Here is a 14,619-nt window from a genome sequence, read left to right on the forward strand (position 1 = left end):
TTCCTTACATTATCCTCATTTTTGGGGGATTCTTTTTCTTCTTGCTGTTCTGATTAAAAGCTTTTTCTTCCTTTTGTTCCAAATCATTGATTTAATACTCAGTTTCCTCCCCTCCAATGATGGTTTCCTATAGATTTCTTTATTTCACTTAGTGTAGCCTTCATTTCTGCCTGAGTCTTTTATGCTGTTGCTGTAACAGTGAGTTCTTTGAGCATCCTTATATAGTTTGGCTATCTCCATATTGTTTAATCCTTTTTCTAGGCTTTTGTTCTCTTCTTTCATTTGGGTCATATTTCTTCATCTCCTCAATTTGGCAGCCTGCCTGTGTGCGTTTCTGTGTATTAGGTAGAATTGCTTTAATTCCCTGTCTTAGTAGTAGGGCCTATTGTAGGAGAGTGGACCTGTAAAATGTGTGGGGCAGAGCCTTAGGTGATGGACAGGGTAAGCCAACCTGTTTCACTGCTTTGTGGTTCTGTGTGGGGGTAAGGCTTGGAGAGTGGACGGTGTTACTACCTGGCTTCCCCCCCTGGTTTGCCTGGGAGGAAGTCGTCTTCCAGTACTTGCTCTGTTCCCAGTCGCCTCAATTTCTCCCCATATGCTGTTTGTGCCCTCCCAACCTTTTCCCTGGTGCTGAATCCCAGAGGCAGAGGATCTTGTGTAAGTCCTAAGTCAATGCAGACCCTGTTGAGTCCCCTGATAATCTGGCAGTTTCTTCTACCACCCCAACCCCCACTGGTTTTTACAGCCAGAAGTTATGGGTATTTATCTTCCTGGTGCTGGATCCCTGGGCTGCTGGGTGCTTTGGTTTGGGGCTGGGATCCCTTGCTCCCGAGGTATCCCTCCCAATTTATATCCACCACCCGTGAATGTGGGACCATCCGTTCCACTGCCTCCATGCCACTCCCGTGGCTCTGCTACTCTCCGCACCTCCCCACTACTCTCAGTGTCTCCGCCCCTCCTACCCATCTGGATGAGTGTGACTTCTTTAAATCCCTGGTTGTTGGACTTCCTTACAGCTCGATTTTCTGACGGTTCTGGGTGATAGTTGTTTTGTAGTCTAGATGTAATTTTTTCTGTAGTGGTGTGAGTAGGCGAAGTGTGTTTACCTATGCCTCCATCTTGACGGGAAGTTTCCTTTTTCTTAATGGTGGCTTTTGAAGAACAGAATTTTTAATTTTGATGAAGTCCAGTTTATAATTTTTTTTATGGCTCATGATTTTAAAGTTCTGTCTAATATCTTTACCTATCCCAAGATTACAAAGATTTTCTTTTGTGTTTTCTTCTAGAAGTTTGATGGTTTTAGTACTCACATTTAGGTCTGTGATACGTTTTGAGTTCATTTTGTGCTTGGTGTTAGGTGGGGGTTTTTCATTTAGTTTTTATATAGGTATCTGGCAGTTCCAGCATCACTTACCTTGGCATCTTTGTGGGGCGTCCATTGATGAGTCTGTATATCTATCCTTTTGCCAGTGCCACATTGTCTTTATTGCTCTAGCTTTATAATAAATCTTACAGTTAGGTAGTGTAGCTTCTCCACCTTTAAAAAAATCACTTTGGCTTTTTTAGGTCATTTGAATTTCCATATAAATTTTAGAATCAGTTTGTCTGTTTCTGTAAAAAGTGCCTGCTGGGAATTTATTGGATTGTCCTAAATCTGTAAATCACTTTTGGAAGGATTGACATCTTAACAGTATTGAGACTTTAAATTCATGAACATTGGTATATCTCTCCATTTTTTGATATCTTCATGTAGTGCAGGAGGCCCTAAATGGGGAGCTGCTTAAGTGTTCATGATATTAAAAAAAAAAAAAAAAACAACCCACCACGTGGACTTGCCGATGTGGACTTGCTACTTATTACTCAGATTACAGGGTGTACACTGAGGGCAGGAGGTTGATACAAGAGAGACCGCATGTCCTTCAGTCTGAGGCTCATTATAAGGAGTCCCAGACAAAGGAGGCACATGTCTTTTGTGTGACTCTAAACTACATTACCTCACTGTGTACCAGCAGAAAGAGAAGGTCAAGAAGCAGCTCCCAAAAGGAGATAAGGAGGGAGTTACAATCCATTCCCAAAACAATGCACATTCCTTCTGGCCAGGGGTGCTCTGGCCAGTCATCACATTTTAATGCCTTTGTCCATTGATGGGTGATTTATGAGTGCACCTGCCCACACCATGCTGAGTATTTAGCAGTTTTTGACCAAAAACAGCATGTCCCCCGTGCCCCACCCTCCCTATTCACCCAATCTCATCCTGAGTGACTTTTTTGTTTCCCCAATGAAAAAAGTCCTCAAAGGGAAATGTTTTGCTGATGTGGAAAAGGTGAAACAAAAAATAGCAGAAGCACTAAAAGGCATCAAAATCAAAGTTCAAAAACTGTTTTGAGCAGTGGAAAAAAATGTCCTTTTCCTTCTTTCTCCCACCCTCCTTCCCTTCTACCCATCTTTCCTTCTTCCCTGGCAATCACATCTAGGTGTCAGGGTTTCAATACTATTTTTTTCTAGCCAGGGTCTGCCTACTTGATAATTTCATTGGATGGCTAATAGGCATATCAAACTTAACAATAAAAAAAAATAAAATGGTCTTTGGGTCATTCATCTTGAAACTGTTCTTGTAGTTTTTTCATATCGATTAATGGTAACTCATTTTTATTTTTCCATTTGCACAGGCCAATCTGTATTGTTTTGCCATTGTTATTTCAAATGAATAAAAAACTAGGATGAAAGTCTGATTCGACTGGTAAGTGTAGGTCTCATAGACTTAGTGAAATTTACATAAGATCGGAATCATTGGTATCCTGAAAGCACACCAGGCTTTCTCTCAGATCGGCTGTTTGGTGCATTAGGGCTGATATCTATGTATAGTAAGTCTGTGCTTAATGTTGTCAATAGGTTCTTTTTCAATAAATCCTGTAAATGTATTTTTTTCTTCTTTAAGATATTCTTAGTAACATTTTCTTTCTCTAGCTTTCTTTTTTTGAGAATATAGTATATAACACATAGAGCACGTGAAATGTGTTGACTGTTTATGTTATCATTAAAACTTCTGGTCAGTAGTAGCCTATTAGTAGTTAAGTTTTAGGGGATTCAAAAGTTATGTGCAGATTTTTTTACTATGCAGGGGTCAGTGCCCCTAACCTCTCTGCGTAGTTCAAGGGTCAGCTGTACTTGTTTTCTCAGCTTTTCTTTGTCCTTTAGGACATTGACATTTTTGAAGTATACATGCCACTTATTTTATGTGATGTTTCTCCATTTTTATTTTTTTGTTGTTTCTGTATGATCAAATTTAGATTATGTTATTTGGGTAGAAAGCTATGTTGATAATATTGTGGTCTTTGCAGGATATCACACCTAGAGTCATGTGATAGCCATTTGCTACTTTTTGGTGGTCTTAATGTTGCTCTCTTGGTGAAGATGATGTTTATTTTCTCCTTTGCATAATTTTTTTCTTTTTTAACTGCAAGACAACTGTGGGTAGACACTGTGCGACTCTGCATTCCCAATCAAGCTTTCGCCACTTAGGCTCAGGATCCGTTGCTGGTTCTTACTTGAATCGATTTCTTGTAACTTTTGATTTGGATATAATTTCAGACTTAGAGAAAAGTTGCAATAATAGCATAAGGAACTCCATATACTCTTTACTCGAATTCAGTGTTTTATACTTTACATGTTTAATCCGTAGAATGGGGATAATAACAGTAGCTATCTCAAGTAGTGTTGATTGTGTCTCCTGGTTTCTCTGAAAAGAGTTTGTTTTTCTTATTGTTATGTGTGTCTGTAAAGTATTCTTATATAACTCTAGTTATTCTTCCTATATTTTTTCTTCATTTAAGTTTCCTGAATACCAATTATTTTCTGTGAATTATTTTGTGGGTGTGCATATGTATATATAACTACATATGAGCTCAGCAATGTTATTTACTTCTTAAATTAATCTTTCATAGGATCTTGAGAAAATTGTTTTTTAAAACACAAAATTCAATAGAAAGGTTATGGGATTAAAGAAAGCCAATCCACAAACTCTTTTCAGTCATGACTGTTTAAAATTACTTTTCCTTGTGAGTGTTCTTTGATTCATTTTATTTCAATTCAATCTGTATATAAAATGCCTACTCTATTTAAAAGATAACTATAGAAAAAAATTAGATGATCAAATGCCTTATATTTATAATGATGTGCAGTTTCCAGAATACTTTGAATATGCATTTTTTATTTGATATTGCCAATTACTCAGAAAAGTAGATAGTTCTCATAGATTTATTTCCATTTCATATGAGGCAATTGAGAGCTTAGAAGTTTGTGACTTAACCAGGGTTGCATAGCTAGTGAGTGACAGCTTAAGCATGAACCAAAGCACAAGCTTCAAGTTCTTAATTCTCCCATACCACCTGTATGCAGTGACTAAGTATACGTTAATGTATGCAAAGGACTGACCACATTGGGAGTATGCTTATATTCACTTAAAACAATATTTATCTTCATCATTTATCTTAAGTGCTTACAGGACAGGGATAGAATCAGTTAAATGAGATCAAAACGGTGCCTTACAGGTTCATATGAATTCCTAGAAGGTGATATGTGTATATGTTTGTATATATGAGAGTGGTTATATCATATTTTTTTTCCAGCAACAAAATGTCTCTATTTTATTATGCTATTTATATGTATACTCAGAAAAAAAACACTTTTAAAGTCATCAAAAGATGTTTCCCATTTCTTTTTTTAAATTCTTTTAAAAAAATTTTTATTGTTATTCAATTACAGTTGTATGCCTTTTCTCTCCATCCCTCCACCCCACCCCAGCCGAACCCCCCTATAAAGGACACATGGACAAAATCAAGGGGGAGGCTGGAGGTGGGGGAGGGAGGGGGGCATATCATATTTTTTTCCTGTTTTGTTGGAGGGCTTATTTTATGTGACTTGAAAATAGTGGTGGGCTGGTATTAGAGACTATGCTTACTATAATCAGTGTTAAAGATGAGTACATTAAAAACCATTGCTTAACATGCACTATTAAATTGATTTTTTACTTGTGGTATTATAGGTTATGTTTCTGCAATACCTTCCTCATCTCACCCATGACTTCTAAAAGGTTCAGTGCCAGAGAGAACGGAACTGTATCTTTATTTTCTCATCACATCCTCTCTCGAATAGATAATACTTCCATTGCTCTCGTTCCAATTTGGCTTTGAGGCACTGCTGTGATTCTAGCTGTTGAACAGGCTTTCAAGTTAGCAATTAGTATTCTGGTTAAGTAAAAATTGTTGTGAGGCTGCCATTCTTACCAATGCAACTAAGGTAGTTTTACTAAATCAATTATTAGGATCATATTGTCAAGAGGCATGTGACAATTGCATTTCATAATACTTCCTTAAATACATGAGGTTTACTGGAAATTTAAATCTAAAATTTTCGTAGTCATAGTTCTGAGGTGGGTGAAACCAATAATCTGACAAGTCTAATAAAGCCACATTCATGCTGCTTTAGTTTGTCTTCACTATTTTTGCCTTAGGTGATTAAAACTTACTGTTCTGTTAATTAATAAATTCAAAGGAAATGTTCTAATTAGTTCTGTCACAACTGGGAACCATAGTAAGTTAGAGTACTTTAGAAAGCACGACGGCCTATTGGATACCACCTGCTCACTAGAAGATAGCAGTTCTTTTGCCTGGCTCTTTTCCAGTCTCACTAACTGTGTCTAAATGTGTGAACCTCTTACCATCTGGGTACTTCAGTTTCCCTCTAAATTAAAAAACCCCTCTGATCTGTGTTCTACCTGGTGCAAGGAGTTTTGAAAGATAATGGAAGGTTATTGAAGTGATTATGACCTGTATATACTATTTACTAGTTAAAATAGATAACTTTTTAAAAATCATTGGCTTTAAAACATACTGTTTTAAAATAGTAATGTACTATTTAAAACCCATTGACTCTCTTAGTGTATTTTATTGCTTAATCTTAGAACTTTTATTTTAGAACAGATTGTATTTAAAGACCAGTTTTACTGTTGAATTTGACAGGCATGGCATGAAGCCAATATATGAGCCTAAAGGAAGAATTTGCGGAGTATGCAGTTTAAAGGAGCTCTGGAACTGACTCACCACGAAGTCCCGGCTCTCCATGCTCACTCCTGCTGAGTGGAGATTTGCTTAACGTTGTCTGTTTTCTTCCTCCTGTATCATCTCATTCTAGTCTGCACTTGTCTTTTGTAGCTAGAGACGGTCGGATGGCAGCTTAACCTTCAGATGGCTCATTCTGCCCAAGCAAAACTGAAATCTCCTCAAGCTGTGCTACAGCTAGGTGTGAGCAATGAGGATTCAAAGGTAAGACATGGCAATCCATTGAAAGGATATATTTTTTTTCACCAAGTCTTGTACTTTATTGTTAGAAAGGTCTTTGTTCTCTGTAGAGAAAATTTAAGCACAATTCAATTAAAATTAAACAAGGCTTATTAACAAATGGACAGATCTTTATTAATGACAGATTTTGATGCCATATTTACGTATCACTGTTATTTATTTGAAGAAATAGCTTATCTCGTAAGGTGCCTACATTTCATAATGTCCTCTTTTAAATTCTGCAATGGAAAAAATTTGTAGTACCTCTATAAAATTATGATTTTAATGTCTTAGATATTTGTGGATTTTCCTGAGTATTTTGTGGTTTAGGCTGGATACACATGGTAGAGGGAATATTGTTGTTGTTTAGCCAATACTAGTATGTTATGGTGACCTGAGTTGTGTTTGTGCTTTTGTAGTATGTGTGTGCATGTTTCAGTTCCAGCTCTTGCAAAATAGAATTTGGATTAATTTTGTGCTGCAGAGTGATTCCTTCCTTAGTATTAGTTTCAGAAAACTTGAATGTGTTATCAAAGGTTAAAGAGTGTTATGGAATACTTTTTCTAACTGTAGTGTGTAGAGAAATGCATATTTCATATATCAGTGCGAGCTATTTTTATATTTATAAATTGCAATTATCTTTTTAAAATAGAAAAGGGAGAGTGACTTTTTCTCTAAACGAATGAGACTTTCTCTCATTTTAAGACATGAAGTAGAGGTGAGAATGAGGTAGAAAGATATGAGCAAGGAGAGATTTCTGTGGCTGGATGTGACCAGAGAATAATGGAAGAAATGCTATTATTTATAACATTTGAAGGATATTGAAGGTTGGAAATACTGACTGTTTTGTTAGCACCTTTACTATTTATTATATCTGCACATTTCTGTCTTCCTTAAGAACTGGGTCCCGTGCTTAGCCCAGGTTACATGTTGACAAAATTATAGGCAGTTAAGTTGGGTCCTTTTTTAAAATAAAACAATTTATTAAATTTATTGAGGTGACATTGGTTAATAAAATTATATAGGTTTCAGGTGTACAATTCTATAATATATCACCTGTATATTGTATTTTGCATTTACCACCAATGTCAAGTCTTGTTCCTTCAACTTTTATCTCCTCTTTACCCTCCACTCCCTCCCCTTTTCTCTCTGGTAATCACCATACTGATGTCTTTGTGAAGGTTTTTTGTTGTTGCTTAATCCCTTCACCTTCTTTTGTCACCCAGCTACCAAACACCCTTCCCCTCTACAGCTGTCAGCCTGTTCTCTGTATCTATGGATCTATTTCTATTTTGTTTGTTTATTTTGTTTATTTCATTAGATTCCACATATGAGTGCAACCATATGGTTCTTGCCTTTCTTGGGCTATCTTATTTCACTTAGCATAATATTCTCCAGGTCCGTTTATGCTGTTGCAAAGGGTAAGATTTTCTTCTTTTACTGCCAAGTAGTATTCCATTGTGTGAATGTACCACATCTTTTTTATCCACTCATCTATTGATGGGCACTTGGGCTGCTTCCAAATCTTGGCTATTGTAAATAATGCTGTAATGAACATAAGGGTGCATATATTCTTTAGAATTAGTGTTTTGGGGTTCTTTGGATAAATTTCCAGAAGTTGAATTGCTGGGTCATAATCAAGGCAGTTTCATTTTTAATTTTTTGAGGTAACTCCATACTACCTTCCACCATGTCTGCACCAATCTGCATTCCCACCAACAGTGCATGAGGGTTCCCCTTTCTCTATATCCTTGTTGATCTATTAATTGTTCCAGATTTTGCCCAGATCTTAGGGGGCAGGGCACCAAGAGTCAAGAGGGTGGAACCCCTGGAGGCTGGAGTATGGGGCTAGAGTGCCAGTCAGGTTCATGGGAGAGAAGGGAAAACGGCCCTCGTCCCAAAGCCATACCACTCACTGACACCTGAGTCTGCCCACACCTCTATACCCCATCCCACTTATCTGACTCCTTAGCACAGGGAAAGCTCTGAAGGGTGGGGTGATAGGGAGTCCGGAGGGCGGGGCTGTTGTGTTCCCTCAGGCTGATGCCATGAGGAGGGAGTGCTCCACCTAAAAAGATGGCATCTGCAGTGTGGGAGAGTTACTCAGCACCAGGGTCTTAGTGCTGTTCCCTCAGCTCTTTCTAGAGCCACAAACCCTGGTTTCTCCTCAGAAGACTAGATTCCACTTTTCCCTCCCTCCACTGGAGCCCAGAACAAGTGACTGTGAGCAAGGTTTTGTGCTTTGGCTCTTTAGAAGGGTGCCTGCGTTTCTAGCAGGCTTACATCTCTCTCTGACAGACTGAATCCCTGCTGAGTTTTACAGCTGGGTGTTTATGGGTGTCTCTTCCAAACTCTGGTGCTCTGGGGTGGGGAGCCCAGCGTGGGTTTGAGACCCTGCACTCCTCAGGAGGAACCTTTGCAGCTGAGATACCACCCTGGAATCTCAGCCACCACGCAGGTAATTGGGGCCAGTCCTTGTTTATGTCTCTGACCTTCCTACCAGTCTCGATGTAACATCTTCTATAAAATCTTGGTTATATGACTTCTATTCAGCTAGTCTTCATTTGGTTATTCAGGTTGATTGTTCTATATTTTAGTTGCATTCTGTTTGGTCCTTGGAGGATATAAGTGTAACATTCACCTAGTTTGCTGCCATCTTGGGCCTCAAATTGAGTTGAATCTTTTAAAATATAATTTGTTAATTTATTACAGTGTTTCAGAAGTATTATTGTATTTCACATATTTTCACCATAAAATAATATGAACTTAGTGGTTAAGAGCCAAACTGACTGGAATGTTAAATAAGCTCCGCAATTTAATAGTAGCGTTTCGTTGGGTGAGTTACTTAATCTTTATGAGTGTCTGTTTCTCCCTTTGTAAATGGGCATAATATTACTAGTTTCGCAGGTAATAAGTCATGTTTTTATGAAGATTAAATACTCAGTGTATGTAAGTGCTTACTTCAATGCCTAAAATTATGGTAAACGCTCAATAAATGATGAGCTGGTACCATCTCCATCATCATCATCAATAAAACTTTATTGGGCTAATAAGTAAATAAATCTCTTTGTTTTAAACCAGAGCTGTCATTTGAAATTAATCTTTACTTCTTTTCTTTCCTCGCGTTCTTTTTCTTTTTCATATTTTTCTTATTTTTTCTTACTGGGAGTTGGGAGGCAAAGGATAGCCTGGAAGTCCTTTTTTTTTCCCCCTCCTGTGATAGGGAAGGCATTCCTTTAGGTTTAGGATAATAATCTGGAACTTGCTGGTGTATACCGGAACAATTCCAGGTGTGAAAGCACACACACATAAGTACATGCATGCATTCATTCTCCAAGTAGCTGTATACCTTCACTGTTGTATTCCTCTTAACTACCATATGCTAAGTGTTAACTAGCTAAATGCAACTTATAGGTTGGAAGAATACTGTTTTGATCATATATTGGATATGCTTTAGGCATCATGACTTCGGCAACGCTTGACTTTGGGATGCTTATGTCCTCCCAGCAACTTTTATGATGTCTTCGAAATATGTCTGTCTCTGTTATATCTTTAGGCAGTAAGACTGAATACTGCTAGTAAAAGAGTTATGTTTTTAATTCCTATTATCCAGGACATCTATACAGATGTGAGATCCAACTCATTTGAGATATATAGGTTTTATGTTTTCTGTGTTGCTTTTCTGAAATTTTGAGTGGACGTTTGATCACCCTTATAACTTGCAGAGATAAAGAAGCGTTTTCATTAGTAAATAGACACTCAGGAAAAGAGTAGCAGCATACAAATGTAAAGGATATTTTCATTTTGTCAGTAGATTTAAGTAAACTTCTTTCTCTATATTGCCCATGTCCCTCATAGCATTGTGTGGATTTGGTCCCTGTTTTTTCTGTCTCCTAAACAATATGCACGTGATGGAGTGCACAGCCACTATCAGCCTGCGCAGAAACGTGCCACCTCCAAGGGATGCACTGTGCCCCAGCTGTAAAGGACCAGTTAGCTACTACACCTCTGTTCTGCTTAGTGACATACTGCCTCGAATTTTTACTTTTTTGTTTGTTTTCATTCTCCCTGTTTTTATGATCTAGTAGTCTATTCTTTTACTTTTATTACATCTGGTTCCTGGGTGTTAATTGTTATGTAACTCCTCTTATGAAGGACCACACACTACTTTCCCCTAAACACTTGCTCTTTCCTGAAAATCAGAATGTGGGAATTCTTGACAGGTTGGAATATTAGGTAAAAGGAATATGAGTATGGAGGATGTTTTAAAAAGCAACTTTGTTAAAGGAAGGGAGAGCTGTTATTAAAAGAAAGATTGAAAGTTAGTCACTGGTTAGTTTATGATACAAAGTACCATAAAGTACAAAGTTGTCATACTGATGAAACTGGCACTTGTTTAAAACAGGAAGCATTAGGTAAATTTATTTTAAAGGTATATTTTACAGGATAGGTATCTTGAAAATATACATATTTTAAAATTATTCTTAGAGTATTATAGTCAGTGCAGATTTGTGAGAATATTTTGATGGTGTTTACTTTTGAGCTGCTGAACTGAAAACTTACTGTAATTCACTGAAAAGTGTGATTTCTAAGAATCTCTTCTAATATCCTTCCAACATACACATGCCAAGTGTTGCCTGCAGTGTAGCTTCAATGGCTATCACATTTGATAGCATTGTTGTGCTGGTCGTCTTTCTCCTAGGACATTTCTGTCTCAAGGCTTTCCTGTTTTGCTACTAATTTTATCATGGAAACTGGGTGATTGTAGTTTTTCCTACAGTATTTGATATATATTCTAGTTGTTTTCAGTTAATTGTCTTAGTGTTTATCTGTTGCAGTTAGCAAAGTAAGATTATTTTCCTGTTCCACAGATATCTCACAAGGAGTTTTCTGGGGTTTTTGTTTTGTTTTGTTTTTGTTTATTTCATTAGAGGGCAGTAGAGCTCTGCTTTCCTAACCTCTGGCAGCCACAGTATTATTTGAAATAACATTCAAAATAATTTGTCAAGTCAGTAGCTGTGGGAAATGCTAAGTGTTTACATTTCTAATCTGTATATAACAATAGAATTTGCTTCTTTCCATCAACAAAATTAATGCCTATTAATCAGATGTGTACAGAACAAAAAAATGACATCATCCTGATTTCAGTGTTTAATTTGTATGTGACCATTTGCCAATATGAAATTTATTAAAAGCCTTCTGCACTATTGACTTTTCTGTTACATTCTGTCACTTTTATTAATTTCTTTATGACAAAATAGACAAAAAATCCCCAAGATAGTTGAATGACTGTACTAGGTTATAGTGTAAGTAGTTCCAGGCTGATCATAGACAGTTGAAGTTTCTTTATTTATAGAAAATAATAGTATGTTTATATGTAACAAATGTTGGTAATTTTTACAAATATATTTTATTGATTATGCTATTACAGTTGTCCCATTTTCCCCCTTTTTGAATGACAGCAAAACGTCAACTTTGAATATCCTAAAAGCACTAAAATATTTAAAATTTGCTATTAATCTTGTTTTATTGCATTTTCCCCAGAAAATTTGCTGTTTAGGACAGTTATGTTTTGTTAATAAGTGATTCTAAATTCTTTTGTACATTGTTTAAGAAAGTCCTGTGTTTCACTTTTTTTCTTCAAGTGGGTGAAATCACCTTAACACGAGAACTTTTCATTTATATTAATGTTTGTCTGGATTTTTCTCAGCTTGTAGAAAGTACTTTATGGATGGGTAATTATGATTTCAAATGAGGTTAGGAATTTCAAGACTATGTTTTTGAGATAAGTTCTTTATTTTCAAAATTTTATGACAAATTCTATGTAGAGTGAGAAAGACAGTTGGAGGGAAGCTTGTTTTAGTGCTTATTTTGTGCTAGGTATGGTATTAGGTAGGTATGGCTTTAGTATTGAAAACATCTTTGTCAGGTATAAATACTTATTATTATTGCTTTATAGATAGATGGAGAAATGGAAAGACATAGAGGTTATTTTCTTATGTTATACAGCTAATAAATGACAGAATTAGGATTTGAAACTAGGCAATTTTATTTCAGAGTCCTGTGCTATACTTATTGCTAGGGTACTGTATTATTATGCTTATTTAATAATTTAGCCCTTGACCCTGTAATATGTTTCAGAGTGTTAAAATTGTTCAAAAATGCAATGTTTGTTTTATGCTTCATAAAATTATAGTTATATGGATTTTATTTTTATTTTTATTTGATTAAGTTAAAACAATTTCACACTTTAAGTCAATGAGAGACACTAATACACACTTTTTATAGTAAGTAAAGTTGTATGTTGTTACCTCAGTTCAATAGAAACTACATTTATTAATAGACCACACTGTAAGGGCTATGTGACATTATTGATGTTAATGTATTATGAACAAAGAAATAGGCTATATTATTAAAAAGAAAAAAATGTCCTTTGATCTACTTATGACAGATTTCTCAGTAAGAAAAAAAATATATATGCTGTTCAGATCATGAACTCTTGCTTTAGAAATTTAAGGTATTTAGTTCTCCTTGAAGGTGATCTTTCTAGTGCCTGCTTTTGAAGGACCTTTAATTTTTCTGAGCTACTCTTAAGAACAGGTGTACATTTTACAAATGCTGTGTTGTTATTAATACAACCATTTAGTGAAAATATTTTAGCATATCCCCTTAGTAATTTAAGTTTATTTTCCTTTATTATAATAGCCATACATATTTATAATTGACATTTTGGAAAATAAAGAAAAAAATCAATTAAAACCGAGTGTAATTCCAGTTCCCACAGCACTGTTATGTTTTGCTTTATGACTTTCCAGTTGTTTTTTTCCTATGAATCTATTAAGTGATTTTTGTAATAGTGGTGTTTGTTTTTGGCCTAGGAAAAAGAATTGAAGTTTTTATTATAATTGTCCGATACTATAGGTCGTTATGAAGGTATAACTCATTCATCAATCAGAATTGTTTTCCTTTTTGATAAGTAGCAATTATTCCTCTTTTACGTTATGCTGTCTTGTGATCTGAAGAGACATTCTATAAAGTCTTGGGCTTTTTACTAATTGATTTTGGTCAGAAATTTTATGAAACAAGTTTTGTCTCTAGCATTTTTGTGTCAAGATACTTTCATTTGTATCATTTGGGGTGGTTTTTTCAGGGTCAGAAAAATTTTAAGAAAGGTTAGTGATTTTTCTTCTCAAATGAAATAATTAGTGAATATTGACTACCTTTTAACTTAGTTTATTTTTATTGTCCAAGTTTATATGTTTATTATAGAAAACTTGAAATTATGTAACTGTGGAAAGAAAACTCAGATTTACCACCAAGATGCAGCCAATCTATTGTATTTTTTTTAGTGTTTATACATGTTTTCTTTTGATAGACTGATCATGTAACTTCTTTGATTTTATATTCTGCTTTTTTCACTTAACTCTATAACAAACCTTTTTCATATTCAAACTAATCATGAATATATTTTAAATGATTGCATCATCTTTTGCCTGTGACATACAATAATTTTTAAACAATTCCTCTATTATTGTTTTTCCAGTACTTTTATTATATCACAATAAACATCTTTGTATACATCATAAATGCTCAATAAACATTTATTGAATGATAGCTGAATGTATGAATGAATGAATGAATGAAGCCTCCTATTGTGTATGTTATTCCCCAGGAGTGTTAATTATTGGGTGAAAGGGCGTCAGGATTTAGTTTGATAAATGGCTTCCATAGTCATTTTGGAAACACATATAGAAATTCAAAGGTTATGTTCAAAGGACTTAAGATCCTCTGGAGAAAGGTGTAACATTAATACTCAAAAATAGGTTCTTTACTACTAGTTAATTAACTGGGATAATTTTAGGGGACCAGTTAAAAGCAGATTCCACGTCCCCTGCACACAGGTGAAACACGTAGCCAATCTACTGAGGAACGAGCGAACAGCCAACAGTATCCCAGCATATAGGAAGATAGGAGACCAAAACTTGTAGAGCACATTGAAAACTCAGATGGTAAGGGATTGCTTCAGGACAATAAGGTCCCTGAGACCAGCATGGGGACCAGGGCGGCTACAGCCCCAGGCCCAGCGCCCACCGGGCCTGCCGCAGGACTCTTGGGAGAAAGTTGGTTAACGGCTCCCTCCCCTGCCAAACAAGGTTTGAGCAGCACCGGGAGAGACCTGGTTGCTTGGTCAGGGAGGGGAACAAGGAAGAAGTAGCAAACACACAGGGGCAGTGAGCACCCACAGAGAATGTGGGTGCCGGCTGTGGAGAGTTGAGAGCTG

The 14,619-nt window shown here is 36.2% G+C and overlaps 1 protein-coding gene across 1 annotated transcript in view; it reads left to right on the forward strand.

Annotated features, from left to right (window-relative positions):
- The window catches only part of COMMD10 (COMM domain containing 10), a 155,131-nt gene that overhangs the window by 24,136 nt on the left and 116,376 nt on the right, over positions 1-14,619 (forward strand). Inside the window, exon 5 of the mRNA XM_024571734.3 lies at positions 6,213-6,323. Within this exon, the coding sequence (XP_024427502.2) occupies positions 6,213-6,323 (111 nt within the window). The remainder of the gene's footprint in view (positions 1-6,212; positions 6,324-14,619) is intronic.

This window comes from Desmodus rotundus, chromosome 1 (genome assembly GCF_022682495.2).
Source record: "Desmodus rotundus isolate HL8 chromosome 1, HLdesRot8A.1, whole genome shotgun sequence".
In the NCBI taxonomy this organism is placed as follows: Eukaryota; Metazoa; Chordata; class Mammalia; order Chiroptera; family Phyllostomidae; genus Desmodus; species Desmodus rotundus.